This window comes from Dendropsophus ebraccatus, chromosome 11, assembly GCF_027789765.1.
Source record: "Dendropsophus ebraccatus isolate aDenEbr1 chromosome 11, aDenEbr1.pat, whole genome shotgun sequence".
NCBI lineage: Eukaryota > Metazoa > Chordata > Amphibia > Anura > Hylidae > Dendropsophus > Dendropsophus ebraccatus.
This window is the reverse complement of record NC_091464.1, coordinates 101,647,859-101,670,670: the sequence shown is the minus strand read 5'-3', so window position 1 is coordinate 101,670,670 and position 22,812 is coordinate 101,647,859. Positions and strand designations below refer to the sequence as shown.

Below are 22,812 nucleotides of genomic sequence, written 5' to 3'. Positions count from 1 at the left end.
TGTGTGTGGTGCCACTTCCGGTTTAGTGCCGGAACACCATGCTATGGACGCCATGGAGGAGAAGCCAGGTTTAAGTAAGAACTAGTAATTATATTTATTTGTATATTTAGTGTTACTGTTACACATACTATTAGGCTTGATAAAAGTAAACAATTCACAGAAACGCATTGCCTGTAATAAACTATAGCTTGATACCCTGGTGGTCTGGATTGCGGAATACTGGAGGGGGTCTGGTATATGGCGTCTACCAACCCCCGAGTAGAGTAAGTGGAATGGTTTTCCATTTCCTTTCACACCCTATTATTGTTTGCTTCATAGTTGTGTGGTCCTTGAGCGCTTGCTGTGTGTGTTTTTTTTCAATTTTTTTGTATAAGTAATACTGGTCACTCTGGTCTCTGAGAGATCTTCCAGCTCTTTCTTTATGGATATCCAACTTGGTATATGAGGACCCATAACATCCATTTGTGTCTACTAACGTGGCTTATGGTTGACATACTGTCAGCCATGATCATCGGGTGAGTTACACTCAGGTGTCTTGTAGTTGAATGAGCGCCACTCCACACTTTGTTTTTTATAGACTTGCCTTTCTGTTTTCCTTTAGAACGGCATTTGCCAAGTCTGTTTTTGATGTTGCTCACCCTAATGGGGGTACTACTTGCCAACTCCCCATGTGTTGTGCAGCCAATAGGACGTCTGGTAAGTTAACATTTTTTATGTTAAGGTGTTTTCCCTAAGTCCCATTGGCAGCACAAGGCTCCTGCCTTATTCTTTTCTTTATAACTTACTCACTTACCTATGCCAATGGCTGTATCCCAGTTTTCCAGGTGTTCCTTACGATGTATCCACCCGCTGCACGGAGGGAGCAGGCAGCGGGAGTCAGCCACCGAGATTTCTGATTCATACGAAACAAGAAATCCGGCTGGTTCGCTCATCTGTAGTGATAATGGAAGAACACATTAACATAAAAAAGTTAACTTCCAAAAGGGTAGGGTAGATTGAAATTACATTCGACAGAAGCGGAGTCACCTCCGTCAAAAATGTGTGGGGCATGGTGACATTTCAGACATGATAGGGAGGTTGTGCGACCAGTCCACCAGGCCCTTAGGGATCTGATAACCCCTATAAGTGGAAAAGAGTAAACTAGGGTAGAAGGATTAGGGAACTGCAATGAGAAAGCATGCTGCAGCTGCAAGAATCTATAGAAATATGTCCTGGAAACAGCTAAAGAGTCTCTAATTGTACCACACTATCCTCCACATATATGTAAGTAAGATAATGGACCCCCTGCTGATGCCAATAATTTGTGTCCTCTAACCCAAGTTGAGAAAAGGTCTAATTGAACCAAATGAGTTATTCCAGTAGAATTTGACTGCAGTCTAGTGTCTGTTTAGATGCCACCAAAACTTTTCGAGCTACTTTGTGGGCTGGGAGCATAGGAATTTAATCAGCCACATGTATTTCAGGGGAGGAAGGAGATAGAAGTCCACTTTTAAACAAACAATGATTAGCCGAGTGCACCTGGGATCTTATACCGGGTATCAATTCGAGTCTTCAAGTCTCCAGCAGCACAGTCTGTATAATACACCGCCACATTTAACAACTTAAATCTTTCTAATTCACTTTTTTACTTAATGAGTTCTCAGCAGTAGAACAACTTCACATAAATGCATATTCACAAAAAAAGTTGTCAATAGTAATTTTTTGTGAACTGCTTCTTTAAGTCTGATCCTCTATTTGCATGACCGAGAACAGGCAAGGTGTGCAATCATGCAGCTGAATGGACGTTTTAGGAGCCGTGTGTGAGGAAGGGAGCATAATAAGAATAGTGTCAGACAGGGCCATCCCAGTGCTATCCTTAGGCCTTTGTAGTGCACACCTGACTATATGGGGCATTTCTGTCTTAAGGCTACAGGAAGCATTGCATCTAGCTGCAGGGGGCATTGTATCGGACTACAAGGTTGGTATTACTGGCCACAGGGGACATTATAATTGGGGAAGAAGGCATTATTACTGGTTATGGGGCTTTTTTTCAGACAACGGGGAAATTACTGTCTACGGGTCATTATTACTTGAGATTACTACTGGGACATACAGGTCAGTCACATTGTTAAGGGGGGATTTGATCTGAGAATTGGGGGCGTAGCTAATGTCCCTTGGGCCCTGGTGCAAGAGATCAACTTGGCCCCCAACTAACCCCTTCCTTGACCATATCTATATCAAGAGTGATATTACCAATAATACCAGTACATAGGAAGGAAATATTATCGCCATACTGTTACTGACCAAATCCTGTATACAGAGTCCAATATTGCCAATAATACCAGTATACAAGGGGGGAATATTACCACCACAGCCACTACTGTAACCATGACAAGGAGGCATCTTCTACGTCTAGAGGAAAGAAAATTTCTCCATTGGCACAGACGTGGATTCTTTACTGTAAGAGCAGTGACACTGTGGAACGCTCTGCCACAAGATGTTGTCATGGCTGATTCATTAAATAAGTACAAGGGAAGTTTGAAAGCTTTTCTTGAAAAATATATTACAAGTTATGGGCATTAGATCTCTGGTGATACGCTGATCCAGGGATTGTTCTGGTCGCCATTGGAGTCGGGAAGGAATTTTCTCCATGTGATGGGGCAATTGTCGTCTGCCTCATAGAGGTTTTTGCAGGTTGGATTCCTGCGTGAACTCATCTGCTATCCCTTTTAGTTTAGTGTGTTCATACGCTTCCGTGTGCCCCCACCGACAGGATCCATCATATAGTGTATGCAGAGTTATAAAACAGTGATGCATACCGAACACCCGCCGCAGCCCTCTGCATGAAAGCACATATTGTTGTGGTGCCATCATGGTTATAATACAATTGTGCGATGGCTTAAGAGGGCTGCAGACTGACTAGCAGGATAAATAGAGCGAAATAGCCAAACATTGTGGCTAGATGAATGTAGATCGTATGAAGGATGGAGACTTATCAAGTTAGGTGCATAATAAAGGTCATGAGGCCATTTATTTTCAAACTACTATTTTTTAAATCTTTTTAAATCATAATCAAAATATTCAAATAACCCTAATCAAAAGTTCCCATCCCCCAGTTCTTGATACAGTGTATTGTCCTCTCAAACATCAACTTGAAGTCTTTTGTGGTAGTTGTTCTCAGATAGTAAAGCCGCCCATTCTTCTTGGCTAAAAGCCTTTAGTTCCTGTGAATTCCTGGCTGTCCTGCATGAACTGATCAAGATCTCCCCAGAGCAGCTCAATGATATTGAGGTCAGGAGACTGAGATGGCCACTCCAGAACCTTCACTTTGTTCTGATATCCAAGGAGTTCATAATCACAGTTTGAATACTGTTGACTGGTATTAACAAATCAGGGGCTCTGTACAAACCAGTCAGATAGACCAACAAATTTTGGCCACGACTGCCAGGAAAGTTGTTGGGGATGCAAAGACTGGCAAACATCTGCTGAAATACAGGACTCTTTTAAAACTAGCAGTGTCGCTGCTTCAGGATGCACAATAAGGAGGCACTGAAGAAAAATGGGCCGGATGGTCGAGTCACAGAAGAAGGCTTTACTATGCAAATGCCACAAAGTATCTCACCTACAATACACCACACAGACAAACTTCAGGAACAAGGTCATTTGGAGGGATGAGACCGAATGTAATGTTTATGGTTGTGGCCAAAAAGTTGGATTCTGGAGATGCATAAACAAGGCCTATGAGGGGAGGAACACCATTCCTACTGTAAAGCACGGTGGTGGATCGCTGATGTTTTGGGGATGTGTGAGCTACAAAGGCTCAGGAAACTTGGTCAAAGAGGAAGGAAAGATGAATGCAGCCGGTTATCAGCAAATACTGGAGGCAAATGTGCACTCATCAGCCCGGAGGCTGCGCATGAGACGTACTTGGACGTTCCAACGTGACAATGATCCAAAACACAAGGCCAAGTCTACCTGTCATTGGCTACAGCTGAACAAAGTGAAGGTTCTGGAGTGGCCGTCTCAGTCACCTGACCTCAGTATCATTGAGCAGCTCTGGGGAGATCTCCAGAGCGCAGTTCATGCAGGACAGCACAGGAATTTACAGGAACCAAGAAGAATAGGCGGCTTTACCATCTGAGAACATAAAGAGCCTCATCCACAACTACCACAAAAGACTTCAAGCTGTCATTAATGTTAGAGGGGACAATACACAGGATTAAAAACTAGGGGATGGGAACTTTTGAGCACAACCGTGTGTGTGTGTGTGTGTATAATTATATATATTATTTACATATATATACACACACACACACACACACACCTCTACACCTGAATAGATCCCTGCCTTCCTTTACCAGGTTACAGGCACCTGCAGTCCCCTCCCATACTGGAGTCTAACTGATAAAGAGAAGACGTCATTGTTCCCCTATTTTTTTTTTTTCCCCATTCACACTATGCGTTTTTTTTTTACACTAGATGCGTTTTTTTTGCTTTTTTGTGTTGTTTGCACTGCACATAACATGATGAATTGTTTTCTCACAATTTATTGACACATTTTCGACATATAGATTACTCACACCTAACACCGCTTTTTAGGTTACATGCATTCTACACATTTGTTATAAGATTCTCATCACATAATTATTTTTTTATACCTATTATATTACATATACTCTTTATATTTATACATATATTCATTTTTAATGCGTTCAAGCCCTTTTTACTAGAACATGTCTATATAGTGATTTGAATTCATACTTTTATTTCCAACATTTATTTGTTACATACACATGATATAAAATATTTCAGATTCAGGTTACACATTTATTAGTTTTTATATTTTGTTTACACTAGCACATAATGCACTTTATTGGTCCAGTTTTTTCACAATTGTATCACAATAGCACTGATTGTATTTTTGTATTTTCAATGAGGGGTTACCAAACATCCTGCCTGCACGTTTACTCCAATAGATTATCCGTGCCAGTGTGCATGCCCGAAGGACTACTACGTCTGCGGTGCGCGGCGGCCCACGTGACCGGCGGCATGGTCATGGCACCAAATGATCATGTGACCGGCAATGCCAGATCACGTGATTGGGGCCATGACGCTGCTTCCGGTTGGGCCGCTGTGCACTCGCAGTGATGAGATGGAGGACGGAGCATGCGCCGAATCAGCCACAGGTGTTGAGTAAGTAATAATGGAGAGTGATTGGTGGGATGATACTATTTATACCCTTATCGGATGGGACGTCGTTACCCCCGGACGAAGGCAACGAAACGCGCGTCGGGGTGGTGGCGTCCTGGAGGATACACACTGTATTTTACTGCAAAAGGTATCTGACTGGCTGGATCTCTAGATGTGGTGGGGCAATAATATTAGATGAAGGGTGGACAAGAGATTTACTAGCTGACTGTAGGTTTACTCTATGAATTGAATGCACTAGCACTTTATTTTTTCTATTATAGTGTCCTACTGTATGATATTTTAGAATATATCCCCCTGTTTTGTGATGTAGGTTGTTGGTCAGGGATTCCAGCACATGTAATTTGGTAACAATAGAAACACCTCCAGGATAGTCGCCGTTCTTTTTAATGTTTGGTTTGTCTTTTTTTATATAAATTGTTTTAATATATATTCAATAAAGATAGATGCTGATTTTTCGTAGCAAAAAACTTTTTTTTTTTTTGTAATCTGTAGTAGCAGTACAACGACTGTTTGCAATAGACCTAAACTGATTAGCACGTATATTTTACAGGAACACAGGCATTGCAGATAGACAAAACCGTGAACTTAACCCTATTTATTAGATATAACAAAAATAAATAAATAGAAAGTCATTGCTGATCCTTCACCGCCGCAGAAAGTCATTGCTGATCCTTCATCGCCGCAGAAAGTCATTGCTGATCCTTCACCGCCGCAGAAAGTCATTGCTGATCCTTCATCGCCGCAGAAAGTCATTGCTGATAATTCACCGTCGCAGAAAGTCATTGCTGATCCTTCACCGCCGCAGAAAGTCATTGCTGATCCTTCACCGCCGCAGAAAGTCATTGCTGATCCTTCATCGCCGCAGAAAGTCATTGCTGATCCTTCACCGCCGCAGAAAGTCATTGCTGATCCTTCACCGCCGCAGAAAGTCATTGCTGATCCTTCACCGCCGCAGAAAGTCATTGCTGATCCTTCATCGCCGCAGAAAGTCATTGCTGATCCTTCACCGCCGCAGAAAGTCATTGCTGATCCTTCACCGCCGCAGAAAGTCATTGCTGATCCTTCACCGCCGCAGAAAGTCATTGCTGATCCTTCACCGCTGTGACTGGAATTACTTGAGTCTAATAATTTCCTCCTTACAAAGCTGCATAACTTTGTTAAAATCCAAGTGGAGATACTTCCTCCAAAATCTCCGATCTCTTCCATATATCTGTGCGGGGTAACATGGGCTTCCTATAGAACAAACAGAACAGGTAAATAGTGCCTCTATGGTCCTCAGTTCAGGACTGATATTAAAGTAAATTGAGCAGAGATTTAATCCCCCAGAACCCCCTGCACAAGGACTGTGAGTGTTGGACACTCTGGACATCTTCAAAGGGAAAGAACCAGGATCTATGATCAGAAATGACCAATGACCTTGCAGTGAGCACAGTAACCTCAATACACGATCCCATAGAAATCAATGAGGGGATGGTCAGAGCTCCCTGTACATGTCACAAAGCATGCTCACTACACTCCTCCACAAAATTAAGTAGATGATCACCACAGCTGCGCTCCTCCCTTCCTTGTATAGAACAGGCTCATATTATAATGGAATCCAATAGGCGATGGACACCACCTGCCTTCCTGGCCATATTATACCACCTGCAAAGGGATCACTCTCCCCTCTAGGCCAGCAGGTTATTGCCTACTGGAAAGCCTAGAACACTATAGATAGATAGATAGATAGATAGATAGATAGATAGGTGTATATATCTTACCAAATGGGAAAATGGCTGACATGTCCTATCAGGTAGAGCAGTGGAGCCTCCCATCTCCATCTCCGACACCTGATAATAGTTGTGCTGGTAAGCAAAGGACTGTCTAGGCTGAATACATTGTAACAACACATTGTAACCCACAGCTGTGAGAAGCCATGGTTGTAGACATTTATTGTTTTCATTTGCAGAAAGAGCACCACCTTTTCCTCAGTTTGGGGGCAGTATTGCAGCTCCGTTCCACTGAAAGTAATGGAACCAAGTTGTAAAACCACGTGCAGACAGGGGTGGCGCTGTTTGGAAGAAAGCGTCTGTTCTTCTGATCTTGGCTTATCCCTTTAGTTGTGGGGTTAGGATATAATGATGGTTTGATGTAGAGGACATACGGGTCGACTCTTGCAGTGTTACTTTAGAAGAGAGAAAGTCACTTACCAATCCCATGAAAGATACGTGCAATGGCTCTCCCAGAAAAGCGTTCCTCCTGGTGAATGGAGAGGAAATGGCGGACATCACTGCAGACCTGCGTCTTCCAATCTTCAACCTAACAAGACGGCAGAAACAAGGAGTCATGTACTAGTATTACTAGTGCCAGCCACACAACTACCAATATATACTTACAGATACCCACAAAAAAACAGAAGCTGCAGCAGCAACCCACAGGTGCAAGGGCTTACCGTATATACTCCTCCCAGCGTACACACGGTAAACACCTGCTCTGTAACATAGAAGATTGTCGGCAGAAAAAGACCACTGGCTCCATCTAGTCTGCCCTTTCTTATTATCTTAGGATAGATTTATGTTTATCCCAGGCGTGTTTAAATTCTGTTATTGTGGATTTACCAACCACCTCTGCTGGAAGTTTGTTCCAGCTATCTACTACTCTTTCAGTAAAATAATATTTTCTCACATTGCTTCTGATCTTTCCCCCAACTAACCTCTCACTGTCTCCTCTTGTTCTTGAGCTGTTTTTTTACTAAATACACTTCCCTCCTGAACCTTATTTAGTCCTGTAACATATATAAAGGTTTCCATCATGTCCTTCCTTTCCCTTCTTCCTCCTGTAACATATATAAAGGTTTCCATCATGTCCCCTTTCCCTTCTTCCTCCTGTAACATATATAAAGGTTTCCATCATGTCCTCCCTTTCCCTTCTTCCTCCTGTAACATATATAAAGGTTTCCATCATGTCCTCCCTTTCCCTTCTTCCTCCTGTAACATATATAAAGGTTTCCATCATGTCCCCCCTTTCCCTTCTTCCTCCTGTAACATATATAAAGGTTTCCATCATGTCCTCCCTTTCCCTTCTTCCTCCTGTAACATATATAAAGGTTTCCATCATGTCCCCTTTCCCTTCTTCCTCCTGTAACATATATAAAGGTTTCCATCATGTCCTCTCCTTTCCCTTCTTCCCCCTGTAACATATATAAAGGTTTCCATCATGTCCCCCCTTTCCCTTCTTCCTCCTGTAACATATATAAAGGTTTCCATCATGTCCCCTTTCCCTTCTTCCTCCTGTAACATATATAAAGGTTTCCATCATGTCCTCCCTTTCCCTTCTTCCTCCTGTAACATATATAAAGGTTTCCATCATGTCCTCCCTTTCCCTTCTTCCTCCTGTAACATATATAAAGGTTTCCATCATGTTCCCACCTTTCCCTTCTTCCTCCTGTAACATATATAAAGGTTTCCATCATGTCCCCCCTTTCCCTTCTTCCCCCAGACTATACAGATACAAATCTTTAAGTCTTTCCTGATATGGTTTATGCCTCACACCCTCCACCATTTTTGTAGCCGTCTTTGGACCCGTTCAATCTTATCAATGTCCTTTATTAGATGAGGTCTCCAGAACTGGACACAGTATCCAGATGTGGCCTCACCAGAGCTCTATACAGCGGGATCACAATCTCCCTCTTCCTACTGGTTATACCTCTAGCTATACACCCCAGCATACGATTATATATATATATACACAGCCCAGCATACGATTATATATATACAGCCGAGCATACCATTATATATATACCCCAGCATGTCATTTATATATATACATACAGCCCAGCATACGATTTGCTTTCCCCACTGCCTGGTTGCCCTGGTGACTCATTTTAAGGCTGTCAGAAATCATTACCCCTAAATCCTTCTCTACTGAAGTCTTTTCCACCACAGTACTGCCGATGTGATACTCGGATAGAGGATTCCTCCTCCCCAAGTGCATTATTTTTCATTTGGAAACATTAAACTTCAATTTCCAATGTTTGGACACTTATCTAGCAAAGCTAAATCGTTTTCCATATTACTGACTCCTCCAGGAATATCAACCCTATTGCACACTTTTGTGTCGTCAGCAAACAGACAAACCTTACCCACTAATCCTTCTCCTATGTCACTATCCTTACCCACCAACCCTTCTCTTATGTCACTATCCTTACCCACCAACCCTTCTATGTCACTATCCTTACCCACCAACCCTTCTCCTATGTCACTATCCTTACCCACCAACCCTTCTCCTATGTCACCATCCTTACCCACCGACCCTTCTCCTAGGTCACTATCCTTACCCACCAACCCTTCTCCTATGTCACTATCCTTACCCACCAACCCTTCTCCTGTCACTATCCTTACCCACCAACCCTTCTCCTATGTCACTATTCTTACCCACCAACCCTTCTCCTATGTCACTATCCTTACCCACTAATCCTTCTCCTATGTCACTATCCTTACCCACCAACCCTTCTCCTGTCACTATCCTTACCCACCAACCCTTCTCCTATGTCGCTATCCTTACCTACCAACCCTTCTCCTATGTCACTATCCTTACCTACCAACCCTTCTCCTATGTCACCATCCTTACCCACCAACCCTTCTCCTAGGTCACTATCCTTACCCACCAACCCTTCTCCTATGTCACTATCCTTACCCACCAACCCTTCTCCTATGTCGCTATCCTTACCTACCAACCCTTCTCCTATGTCACTATCCTTACCCACCAACCCTTCTCCTATGTCACTATCCTTACCTACCAACCCTTCTCCTATGTCACTATCCTTACCTACCAACCCTTCTCCTATGTCACTATCCTTACCCACCAACCCTTCTCCTATGTCACTATCCTTACCTACCAACCCTCCTCCTATGTCACTATCCTTACCCACCAACCCTTCTCCTATGTCACTATCCTTACCCACCAACCCTCCTCCTATGTCACTATCCTTACCCACCAACCCTCCTCCTATGTCACTATCCTTACCTACCAACCCTTCTCTTGTCACTTACAAACATATAAAAAAGAATAGGACCCAGAACAGACCCTTTTGGCACACCACATGTAACCAGTCTCTGCTCGGAATATTCACCATTACCATCACCCTCTGATATCTCTCCTTTAGCCAACCACAAATCCACTGAACTATCCAGGGATTTAGTCCAATTTTCTCCAACTTCTCTATCAGCTCTTTATGGGGAACTGTATCTGAGGCTTTGCTGAAGTCCAGATAGGCGATATCCACAGCACCACCTTCATCCAGTACTTTTGTGGCATAATCAAAGAAATCAATGAGATTAGTCTGACATGATCGGCCCTCAGTAAAGCCATGCTGGTTTGGATCCATCAAATTGTTGATTCTTAGGTGATCCATTATCTTCTTTTTTAGAAGAGTTTCCATCATTTTCACTACTACAGATGTCAGGCTCACTGGCCTGTAGTTACTGGGCTCTTCTCTATTCCCCTTCTTGTGGATTGGTATAACATTGGCTGTTCTCCAATCATCGGGGACATCTCCTGTTAGCAGGGATTGGTTATACAGATCTGTCAGGGGGGCAGCAATCACAGATCTGAGTTAAGAACCCTGGGATGGATCCCATCTGGACCCATCGCCCCATTCAGCTTTAAACGGGCAAGTTCCTCTGCAACTTCAGCCTCTGAAAATACTGGAGCCGAACCCATATAGCTGGAGGCAATGCTGTGTCCAACCATCCTGTGATTGTGAAGGCCGCCTTCTGAAAACACTGAGCAGAAGTAACTATTCAAATAGTCAGCGACCGCCTTATCTCCATCAATAAACGTATTCTCCCCATTACTTATTTTAGTAATGCTGCAGCCATTCTTCTTCTTCTTCCTGTCACTTATATATCTGAAGGTTTTATTCCCCGCAGTAACAGATTTTGCCATTTCTTCTTCTTTTGAGGTTTTAGCAGCATTTATAATCTGCTTTGCCTCCTTCTGTATACTTTTATACGTCTCTCTGTCAGCTTCATTCCCAGTCTCTGTATACCTCCTATAGGATGATATGCCTCGTTCTGTATACTTTTATACGTCTCTATCAGCTACCCCCCCCCCCCCATCCGGCTCTGTATACCTCCTATAGGATGATAGGTCTCCTTCTGTATACTTTTATACGTCTCTCTGTCAGCTTCATTCCCAGTCTCTGTATACCTCCTACAGGATGATATGTCTCCTTCTGTATACTTTTATACGTCTCTCTGTCAGCCTCATTCCTAGTCTCTGTATACCTCCTATAGGATGATACGTCTCCTTTTGTATACTTTTATACGTCTCTCTGTCAGCCTCATTCCCAGTCTCCTTATACTTCCTATACGCTGCCTTTTTTCCTTTTACAATGGCCTTAACCTCTCTAGTAAACCATAATGGATTCTTCTTCCTTTTACTTTTGCTAACTTCTCGCACATGTAGTCTAGTTGCCTTTAATATGGCATTTTTTTTAAATTCTGCCCACTGAGTGCTCGCTCCCGATGTTTTATCCCACCCTCTTAATTCTTTATCTAAATACTCCCCCATTTTAAAAATGGGGATATTAAAAAATGAGAATCTTAGCAAACTATTTGATCAGAGTGTACCATGTCGCCAATGTTAAGGCGTCCTCGAGACATGGACCCTACTCTAGTATTTTCACACTAGCAATGGCCTCTCCTGGGCGGAAGCAGCTACAACTGGGCAGATAGGGGCCAAATGATCCCTTTTATAGAACCCTTGGGACATGGGTGGAGTGCAAGCCAACAGGAGGTAGCCACACCCCTCTAGATACAACGGGAGGTAGCCACACACCCCACATGAAACAGGTGGTAGCCACACCCCCCACATATAACAGGAGGTAGCCACACACCCCACATATAACAGGAGGTAGCCACACACCCCACATTCAACAGAAAAAAGGGGGGTGTTTACCATGTGTACGCTGAGAGGAGTATATACGGTAAGCCCTTGCATCTCTGGGTTGCTGATGCACCTTCTGTTTTTTTTTGTCTGTACTCAAGCCATGAGCAGCGTGCAACCTGCAGTGTAAATAGAGTCATAGATGTGCGGCCAATTTTCCCTTTTTTCTGTTGAATGTGGGGTGTGTGGCTACCTCCTGGTGAATGTGGGGGGGGTGGCTACCTCCTGGTGAATGTGGGGTGTGTGGCTACCTCCTGTTATATGTGTGGGGGTGTGTGGCTACCTCCTGGTGAATGTGGGGGGTGTCGCTACCTCCTGTTATATGTGTGTGTGGGGGGGTGTGGCTACCTCCTGGTGAATGTGGGGGTGTGTGGCTACCTCCTGGTGAATGTGGGGGGTGTGGCTACCTCCTGTTATATGTGTGTGTGGGGGGGTGTGGCTACCTCCTGGTGAATGTGGGGGGTGTGGCTACCTCCTGGTGAATGTGGGGGGTGTGGCTACCTCCTGTTATATGTGGGGTGTGTGGCTACCTCCTGGTGAATGTGGGGTGTGTGGCTACCTCCTGGTGAATGTGGGGTGTGTGGCTACCTCCTGGTGAATGTGGGGTGTGTGGCTACCTCCTGGTGAATGCGGGGTGTGTGGCTACCTCCTGTTATATGTGGGGGGTGTGTGGCTACCTCCTGGTGAATGTGGGGTGTGTGGCTACCTCCTGGTGAATATAGGGGGTTTGGCTACCTCCTGTTATATGTGTGGGGGTGTGTGGCTACCTCCTGGTGAATGTAGGGGGTTTGGATACCTCCTGTTATATATGGGGTGTGTGGCTACCTCCTGTTATATGTTGGGGGTGTGGCTACCTCCTGTTATATGTGGGGGGGGTGGCTACCTCCTGTTATGTGGGGGTGTGTGTGGCTACCTACTGTTATATGTGGGTGGGGGTGTGGCTACCTCCTGTTATGTGTGTGTGTGGGGGGGTGGCTACCTACTGTTATATGTGGGGGTGTGTGGCTACCTCCTGTTATGTGGGGGTGTGTGTGGCTACCTACTGTCATATGTGTGTGGGGGTGTGGCTACCTCCTGTTATATGTTGGGGGTGTGGCTACCTCCTGGTGAATGTGGGGTGTGTGGCTACCTCCTGTTATAACAGGAGGTAGCCACACACACCCACATATAACAGGAGGTAGCCACACACACCCACATATATGTGTGGGGGTGTGTGGCTACCTCCTGGTGAATATAGGGGGTTTGGCTACCTCCTGTTATATGTGTGGGGGTGTGTGGCTACCTCCTGGTGAATGTGGGGTGTGTGGCTACCTCCTGTTATATGTGTGTGTGTGGGGGGGGGGCTACCTCCTGTTATATGTTGGGGGTGTGGCTACCTACTGTTATGTGTGTGGGGGTGTGGCTACCTCCTGTTATATGTGTGTGGGGGGGTGGCTACCTCCTGTTATATGTGGGGTGTGTGGCTACCTCCTGGTGAATGTGGGGTGTGTGGCTACCTCATGTTATGTGGGGTGTGTGGCTACCTCCTGTTATGTGTGGGGGGGGTGTGTGGCTACCTCCTGTTATATGTGTGTGGGGGTGTGGCTACCTCCTGGTGAATGTGGGGGGTGTGGCTACCTCCTGTTATATGTGGGGTGTGTGGCTACCTCCTGGTGAATGTGGGGTGTGTGGCTACCTCCTGTTATATGTGGGGTGTGTGGCTACCTCCTGGTGAATGTGGGGTGTGTGGCTACCTCCTGTTATATGTGGGGTGTGTGGCTACCTCCTGTTATATGTGGGGTGTGTGGCTACCTCCTGGTGAATGTGGGGTGTGTGGCTACCTCCTGGTGAATGTGGGGTGTGTGGCTACCTCCTGGTGAATGTGGGGTGTGTGGCTACCTCCTGGTGAATGTGGGGTGTGTGGCTACCTCCTGGTGAATGTGGGGTGTGTGGCTACCTCCTGGTGAATGTGGGGTGTGTGGCTACCTCCTGGTGAATGTGGGGTGTGTGGCTACCTCCTGTTATATGTGTGTGGGGGTGTGGCTACCTCCTGTTATATGTGTGTGGGGGTGTGGCTACCTCCTGTTATATGTGTGTGGGGGTGTGGCTACCTCCTGTTATATGTGTGTGGGGGTGTGGCTACCTCCTGGTGAATGTGGGGGGTTTGGCTACCTCCTGTTATATGTGGGGTGTGTGGCTACCTCCTGGTGAATGTGGGGTGTGTGGCTACCTCCTGTTATATGTGGGGTGTGTGGCTACCTCCTGTTATATGTGGGGTGTGTGGCTACCTCCTGGTGAATGTGGGGTGTGTGGCTACCTCCTGGTGAATGTGGGGGGTTTGGCTACCTCCTGGTGAATGTGGGGTGTGTGGCTACCTCCTGGTGAATGTGGGGGGTTTGGCTACCTCCTGGTGAATGTGGGGGGTGTGGCTACCTCCTGGTGAATGTGGGGGGTTTGGCTACCTCCTGGTGAATGTGGGGTGTGTGGCTACCTCCTGGTGAATGTGGGGTGTGTGGCTACCTCCTGTTATATGTGGGGTGTGTGGCTACCTCCTGTTATATGTGGGGTGTGTGGCTACCTCCTGGTGAATGTGGGGTGTGTGGCTACCTCCTGTTATATGTGGGGTGTGTGGATACCTCCTGGTGAATGTGGGGTGTGTGGCTACCTCCTGTTATATGTGTGTGGGGGTGTGGCTACCTCCTGGTGAATGTGGGGGTGTGGCTACCTCCTGTTATATGTGGGGTGTGTGGCTACCTCCTGTTATATGTGGGGGGTGTGGCTACCTCCTGTTATATGTGGGGGGTGTGGCTACCTCCTGTTATATGTGGGGGTGTGGCTACCTCCTGTTATATGTGGGGGGTGTGGCTACCTCCTGTTATATGTGGGGGGTGTGGCTACCTCCTGTTGGCCTGCACTCCACATGTCCCAAGGCTGCTATAAAAGATCATTTGGCTCCTATCTGCCCAGTTGTAGCTTATTCAGCCCAGGAGAGGCCATTGCTAGTGAGTAGGGACCATGTCTCTGAGGACGCCTTAACGTTGGCGACATGGTACACTCTGATCAAATAGTTTGATCCAAAAAGAAATGCAAGTTACAGTTAATATAAAACTAAAATGAAAATCAAAACAAAAAAAAAGTAAATTTGAAAAAAAAAAAAAAAAAAATTATTTTCTTTTTGTTTTGACTTTCATTTTCGTTTTATATTAACTGTAACTTGCATTTCTTTTGCCAAACAAAATGTGGTCTAGTCACACACAATGCTGACTCCTGGCCATGTTCTAGGTGTGTATCAGTACCAAGCTCTGGCCCCGGTGTTCTGTGTGGAGCATTTCCTCCCCTCTGTTCCTTGTCCCTCCCCGTTTTATTTCCATTTAGAATGTTTGTATAAATAGAAGTGTATAGAGTATGTACAATATGCCATGACTAAGGATTTTTTCCGAAACGCGTTGGCGTTCTCTGTACTGCTGTACAATTATTTTACATGCTGAAATCAAGGAAACAGATTTTAATCATCCGGAGCTGGAGACTACCTTTGTATATTAACAAGGAGTAGCAAGGAGTAATAATAGAGCAAGGAGGCGGCTATCGGGCATTCATTGTGTCCCATTCCTGCTCAGGGCATACAGAGAAACTGCAGCAACCCCCCCCAAGCCACCATTGACATCACTCCATTATGGTGCGTTTACACAGACAGATTTATCTGACAGATTTTTGAAGCCAAAATCAGGAACAGACTATAAACTGGGAACAGGTCATAATGGAAAGACTGGGATCTCTCCTCTTTCCAAATCCATTCCTGGCTTTGGCTTCCGAAATCTGTCAGATAAATCTGTCTGTGCAAACACACCATTATACTGAGAGATAATCCCAATTCAGCTAATTATCGCTCCGTGTAATGGTGCGTTTAGACAGACAAATTTATCTGACAGATCTTTGAAGCCAAAGCCAGGAACAGACTATAAACAGGGATCAGGTCTTAAAGGAAAGACTGGGATTTCTCCTCTTTTCAAATCCATTCCTGGCTTTGGCTTCTAAAATCTGTCAGATAAATCTGTCTGTGTAAACGCACCATAATAGAGACAACCATCCGCTGAAGGCAGCCTATCCGCATTGGACGAGGTAGCTATTTGAGTTGTATTTACTTGTAATTATTATGTGCTACATGGACATTTGTGTTCAGTGTTACGCAAGGAAGGTTGGGGGGGGGGGGGGGGAGGGGGTAAGGGAGGAGAAGGGAGGGTATATGCCATCCCCGGTTTTCTATGAATTAAAAAGTTTTTTTTTTTTTTTAAAAGTCGATTAACTTCTTCCCGCATCAGCACGTCACGTACGCTATCCTAATCAAGACTGACAGCTGCATTAAATGTATTATGTCCCTCTTTCCCTGGCGTCTACTGGGGGGGGGGGGGGGAAATCTGGATAACCCCTTTAAGTATACTGCAGTGATCTCTATCGGAGATCACTGTGGTAATACTAAAAGTCCTCCAGGGGGGACTGTATACTGTAAAACGAAAGAAAAAAAAAAAGGTTTTTATCAATAAAAAATCCCATCCCCTAACAAAAGTGTAAAATCCGCCAAAGTGCAAAATTGAGGATTTCTTGTCACATCAAATCCCAAAAAATTGTAATAAAAAAGTGATCAAAAAGTTGCATATACACAGTCAAGGTTCTGATAGAAAGTATAGATCATAGTGCAAAAAATTACCTCTCACACAGCCACATAGAGCAAAGGATAACAGCGATATACAGGGGGAATAGAGCACAGGATAACAGCGTTATATGGAGGGGAATAGAGCACAGGATAACAGTGTTATACAGAGGGAATAGAGCAAAGGATAACAGCGTTATACAGAGGGAATAGAGCACAGGATAACAGCGTTATACAGGGGGAATAGAGCACAGGATAACAGCGTTATAAGGAGGGGAATAGAGCACAGGATAACAGTGTTATAAGGAGGGGAGTAGAGCACAGGATAACAGTGTTATATGGAGGGAATAGAGCAGAGGATAACAGTGTTATATGGAGGGAATAGAGCAAAGGATAACAGCGTTATACAGGGGGAATAGAGCACAGGATAACAGCGTTATACAGGGGGAATAGAGCAAAGGATAACAGCGTTATACAGGGGGAATAGAGCACAGGATAACAGCGTTATACAGAGGGAATAGAGCAAAGGATAACAGCGTTATACAGAGGGAATAGAGCACAGGATAACAGCGTTATACAGAGGAAATAGAGCAAAGGATAACAGTGTTATACAGGGGGAATAGAGCAAAGGATAACAGCGTTATACAGAGGGAATAGAGCACAGGATAACAGCGTTATACAGAGGGAATAGAGCACAGGATAACAGCGTTATATAGAGGGGAATAGAGCAAAGGATAACAGTGTTATACAGGGGGAATAGAGCACAGGATAACAGCATTATACAGAGGGAATAGAGCACAGGATAACAGTGTTATACAGGGGGAATAGAGCACAGGATAACAGCGTTATACAGAGGGAATAGAGCACAGGATAACAGTGTTATACAGAGGGAATAGAGCAAAAGATAACAGCGTTATACAGAGGGAATAGAGCACAGGATAACTGTTATACAGGGGGAATAGAGCAAAGGATAACAGCGTTATACAGAGGGGAATAGAGCACAGGATAACTGTTATACAGGGGGAATAGAGCAAAGGATAACAGCGTTATAAGGAGGGAATAGAGCACAGGATAACAGCGTTATACAGAGGGAATAGAGCACAGGATAACAGCGTTATAAGGAGGGAATAGAGCACAGGATAACAGCGTTATAAGGAGGGAATAATGCAATTTTAAACACTTAAATTTTTTTTTTTTAAAGCAGTCAGATAAAATAAACGTTATATAAATTACACATCATTGTAATCGCACTTACTTGAGGAACATATACATAACATGTCAGTTTTACTATAGAACTAATGGCGTAAATAAATTCCTTTTTTTTTTCTTAATTTCACTGGCCAAAAATTTTTTATTCAGTCCATAGGCAGCACAGCATCCCACTCTAATACATTTTGTTATTGATGCAAACTAAACACCCTATGGTGTGGTCTCTGGGGTCTTTTATGGAGCTCACTTTATTGTTAATTACATTAATTGTTTAATCTATGTTGTTCCTTCTGCCTGGCAGGATGAGGAAACTGAGTTAACCCATTGTGTACCTGTGCTGCCCATGGTAAAAACACATTTCGGGAAGTAAATTTTGACTACATACAGTATCTATATCCATAATACATAGTGTCCATATATACCAGTCATGTCAAACTCTGGTCCGCGGGCCAAATCTGGCCCATGGTGCCATTATTTTTGGCCCGCCAGGCAATTCAAAGTTTTAATTACATCTGGCCCGCCATGGCTACTATATGAGACTATGGGGGAGGTCTGGCTACTATATAAGAGACTATGGGGGAGGTCTGGCTACTATATAAGAGACTATGGGGGAGGTCTGGCTACTATATAAGAGACTATGGGGAGGTCTGGCTACTATATAAGAGACTATGGGGGAGGTCTGGCTACTATATAAGACTATGGGGGAGGGCTGGCTACTATATAAGAGACTATAGGGAGGGCTGGCTACTATATAAGAGACTATGGGGGAGGTCTGGCTACTATATAAGAGACTATGGGGAGGGCTGGCTACTATATAAGAGACTATGGGGAGGGCTGACTACTATATTTGAGACTATGGGGAGGGCTGACTACTATATAAGACTATGGGGAGGGCTGACTACTATATTTGAGACTATGGGGAGGGATGACTACTATATAAGAGACTATGGGGGAGGGCTGGCTACTGTATAAGAGACTATGGGGGAGGGCTGGCTACTATATAAGAGACTATGGGGGAGGTCTGGCTACTATATAAGAGACTATGGGGAGGTCTGGCTACTATATAAGAGACTATTGGGGAGGTCTGGCTACTATATAAGACTATGGGGGAGGTATGGCTACTATATAAGACTATGGGGAGGTCTGGCTACTATTTAAGACTATGGGGGAGGACTGGCTACTATATATGAGACTATGGGGGAGGACTGGCTACTATATATGAGACTATGGGGAGGGCTGGCTACTATATAAGAGACTATGGGGAGGGCTGGCTACTATATAAGAGACTATGGGGAGGGCCGGCTACTATATAAGAGACTATGGGGAGGGCTGGCTACTATATAAGAGACTATGGGGAGGGCTGGCTACTATGTAAGAGACTATGGGGAGGGCTGGCTACTATATGGGAAACTTAGGGGGCTGGCTACTATTTAGGCAGTATTGGAAAGGCTGGGAAATTTTTTGGGGGGATTGGCTATTATATGGGTTGGGGTTTAATCATGACATAGCAATTTATCATGTCATTTACCATACACAGGGCTGGGAGACGCACGCTGCTCTGACAGAACCAGCACCATGGTATTCGCGCTTCAACAATTACACAGGTCAACAGCATTTTTGGGGCCAAAGATATTTCAACGAATTTAGGGTAACTTTGGGGTGCTGATTCTGAATATGTCATCAGTTTTGCCAGATTGGCTCAAGTTTTTGAGAATTTTCGTGAAATGTGTAAAAAAAAAAAAAGACGTAATTTGCTACACGCGCATTAACTTTATTGCTATTGTCATGAATACAATAAATTTTACAAAGTAAATGTTGATTTTAGTTTATTTTAACTAGTTTTAGAAAGTAATCTTCAAAAATGAACAAGACATGAAAAAAACTTGAGCCAATCTGGCAAAACTGATAGCATATTCAGAATCCGCACCCCAAAAATACCCCAAAATCATAAAAATATTTTGGACACCAGTAATTTTTTTTTTTTTTTTGTTGACCTGTGTTATCAAGGTTGGCCTGCTGTGTATTTGAGTTTGACACCCCTGATATATACAGTATCTATATACAATACAATATAATAATACATAGTGTTCATATATGCAGTATCTATACCCAGAATATACATAGTGCCCATATATACACACTATCTATCTCTCTACACCAGTAAATGAGAGTCCTATGTTAACACTGAGCAACTGGGGTGGAACGCTCTGCCACGGAATCCCGCCTGCTTCAGTGTCAGACGGCATCTCTACGGGAGGGCTCATGGACGGCATCTCTACGGGAGGGCTCATGGACGGCATCTCTACGGGAGGGCTCATGGACGGCATCTCTACGGGAGGGCTCATGGACGGCATCTCTACGGGAGGGCTCATGGACGGCATCTCTACGGGAGGGCTCATGGACGGCATCTCTACGGGAGGGCTCATAGACGGCATCTCTACGGGAGGGCTCATGGACGGCATCTCTACGGGAGGGCTCATGGACGGCATCTCTCTACGGGAGGGCTCATGGACGGCATCTCTACGGGAGGGCTCATGGACGGCATCTCTACGGGAGGGCTCATGGACGGCATCTCTACGGGAGGGCTCATGGACGGCATCTCTACGGGAGGGCTCATGGACGGCATCTCTACGGGAGGGCTCATGGACGGCATCTCTACGGGAGGGCTCATGGACGGCATCTCTACGGGAGGGCTCATGGACGGCATCTCTACGGGAGGGCTCATGGACGGCATCTCTACGGGAGGGCTCATGGACGGCATCTCTACGGGAGGGCTCATGGACGGCATCTCTACGGGAGGGCTCATAGACGGCATCTCTACGGGAGGGCTCATGCGCCTCCGTCTGACATGTCAATTCTTTGAGCAGATAGCAGAGGCGCATGAGCCCTCCCATAGAGATGTCGTCTGACACTGAAGCAGGCGGGATTCCGTGGCAGAGCACTCCGCCCCAGTTGCTCAGTGTAAACATACTCTAACTTTGTATCCTATAGTCGGAAACGTGTTTCAGATGAATGAAACATTGGGGGAGATTTATCAAACTGGTATAAAGTAGAATGGTCTCAGTTGCCCCTAGCAACCAATAAGATTCCACTTTTCATTCCTCAGATTCTTTGAAAAATGAAAGATAGAATCTGATTGGTTGCTAGGGGCAACTGAGACCATTCTACTTTATACCAGTTTGATAAATCTCCCCCCTAATTGGTTTCTTTGTGGCATGTACTGGTGCTACAAGGTATAAATCACAGTCTAGGATTCATTTCTGTACGCGAAAAATGAGCACACCATTGTTTTTCTTGTGCAATTCTGTGTTTGATGTGTGACATGATCCCCTTCCCAGAGACGCGCGGCTCCGGCCAACAGCGACACATATCAATGCACGCTCGACGCCTGATTATCTTAGGTCTGGACCTTAAAGGGGGTATCCGGGATTTTTCAATAAACTAGCATTGCACTGACCTCTGTGAGTATTTTCTACATACACTTCTATTTTTTATTTAGAGCGCTTACTGTGTTCTCAGGCTCAGTCACATGACTGCTCTGCCTTTGTTTTCTTTACTTCCTGTGATGTCATGTTCCCTTTCTGTTTCCTGTTCCTGTCAGTGAGGGATCAGTGAGTCATCAGGTAGGTGGGGCTTCGCATCCACATTTCTTTAGCCCCACCCTTGTAGGAGGAGCTAACAGCTGAACCAAGTTGAAACTGCAGCAGTAATGGCAGCATGACATGGAGGAGACCAGGAGTTTAGCCATGTTGTTGTGGGGGTCACAGAGGTTAGCCATGTTGTTGTGGGGGTCACAGAGGTTAGCCATGTTGTTGTGGGGGTCACAGAGGTTAGCCATGTTGTTGTGGGGGTCACAAAGGTTAGCCATGTTGTTGTGGGGGTCACAGAGGTTAGCCATGTTGTTGTGGGGGTCACAGAGGTTAGCCATGTTGTTGTGGGGGTCACAGAGGTTAGCCATGTTGTTGTGGGGGTCACAGAGGTTAGCCATGTTGTTGTGGGGGTCACAGAGGTTAGCCTTGTTGTTGTGGGGGGCACAGAGGTTAGCCATGTTGTTGTGGGGGGCACAGAGGTTAGCCTTGTTGTTGTGGGGGGCACAGAGGTTAGCCATGTTGTTGTGGGGGGCACAGAGGTTAGCCATGTTGTTGTGGGGGGCACAGAGGTTAGCCTTGTTGTTGTGGGGGGCACAGAGGTTAGCCTAGTTGTTTTGTAATGTTGGGGTCCTGGCATAACAGCTGCATGTATGTCCCACAATGTCTGCATGGATTTTATCACACAATCTCTGTACAGCGCTGCAGAATAGGTTGGAGCTATATAAATAAACTATGGGGGTGATTCTATTAAAGCTTGTGCAGAGGAGCAGGGAAACGGTAAGATTGTAGGTTTTATTTTCAGAGGCCTTTTTAAAAATGAAAGCAGCGATCTGATCTGATCTCCTCTGCACAGGCTGTGATAAATCTCGCCCTATCTTAGTATCATTGTACAGTGTGAGGGCGGAGAGATACTTCACCTCATGTCAGTCACCATTCTACCTATCGCTGAGGCTCCTCCCTGTAGGATGGCTACTGCAGTGTATATGTAACACAGGACTACAACTCCTAACATGCACATGTGTGCTGGGCCTTGTAGTCCTACAACTGATAAAATCTGGTTTGTTGGATAATATAAATAATTGGCCGACACTGAGCCCCAATGCAGCTCAAACACACTTATTGTAACACAGACACTTCCTGCCTATAGAGGAGGCGGAGCTAGATTCAGACACGAGGGGGTGGAGCTTGCAGAGCTGTGATGTCACTGCTGACCCATGTGACCTGGAAGTTCTTTATGTAAACAATTCCAAAAAGCAGCAACAGAGGTGA

At 45.0% G+C, this 22,812-nt stretch overlaps 1 protein-coding gene across 2 annotated transcripts in view; it reads right to left on the bottom strand.

The window, feature by feature from the left end:
* Positions 1–832: 832 nt before the first annotated feature.
* RECQL4 (RecQ like helicase 4) overlaps positions 833–22,812 on the bottom strand; it is a 152,905-nt gene continuing 130,925 nt past the window's right edge. The window contains exons 24-25 of one of the 2 annotated variants that reach the window (XM_069946229.1): positions 7,380–7,488; positions 833–932 (exon numbers count right to left, since the gene is read on the bottom strand). In XM_069946229.1, coding sequence (XP_069802330.1) covers positions 898–932; positions 7,380–7,488 — 144 coding nt within the window. In that variant the 3' untranslated portion in view covers positions 833–897. Of the gene's footprint in view, positions 933–4,536; positions 6,424–7,379; positions 7,489–22,812 lie in introns of those variants that run through there. The other variant, XM_069946228.1, reaches the window with a different exon arrangement.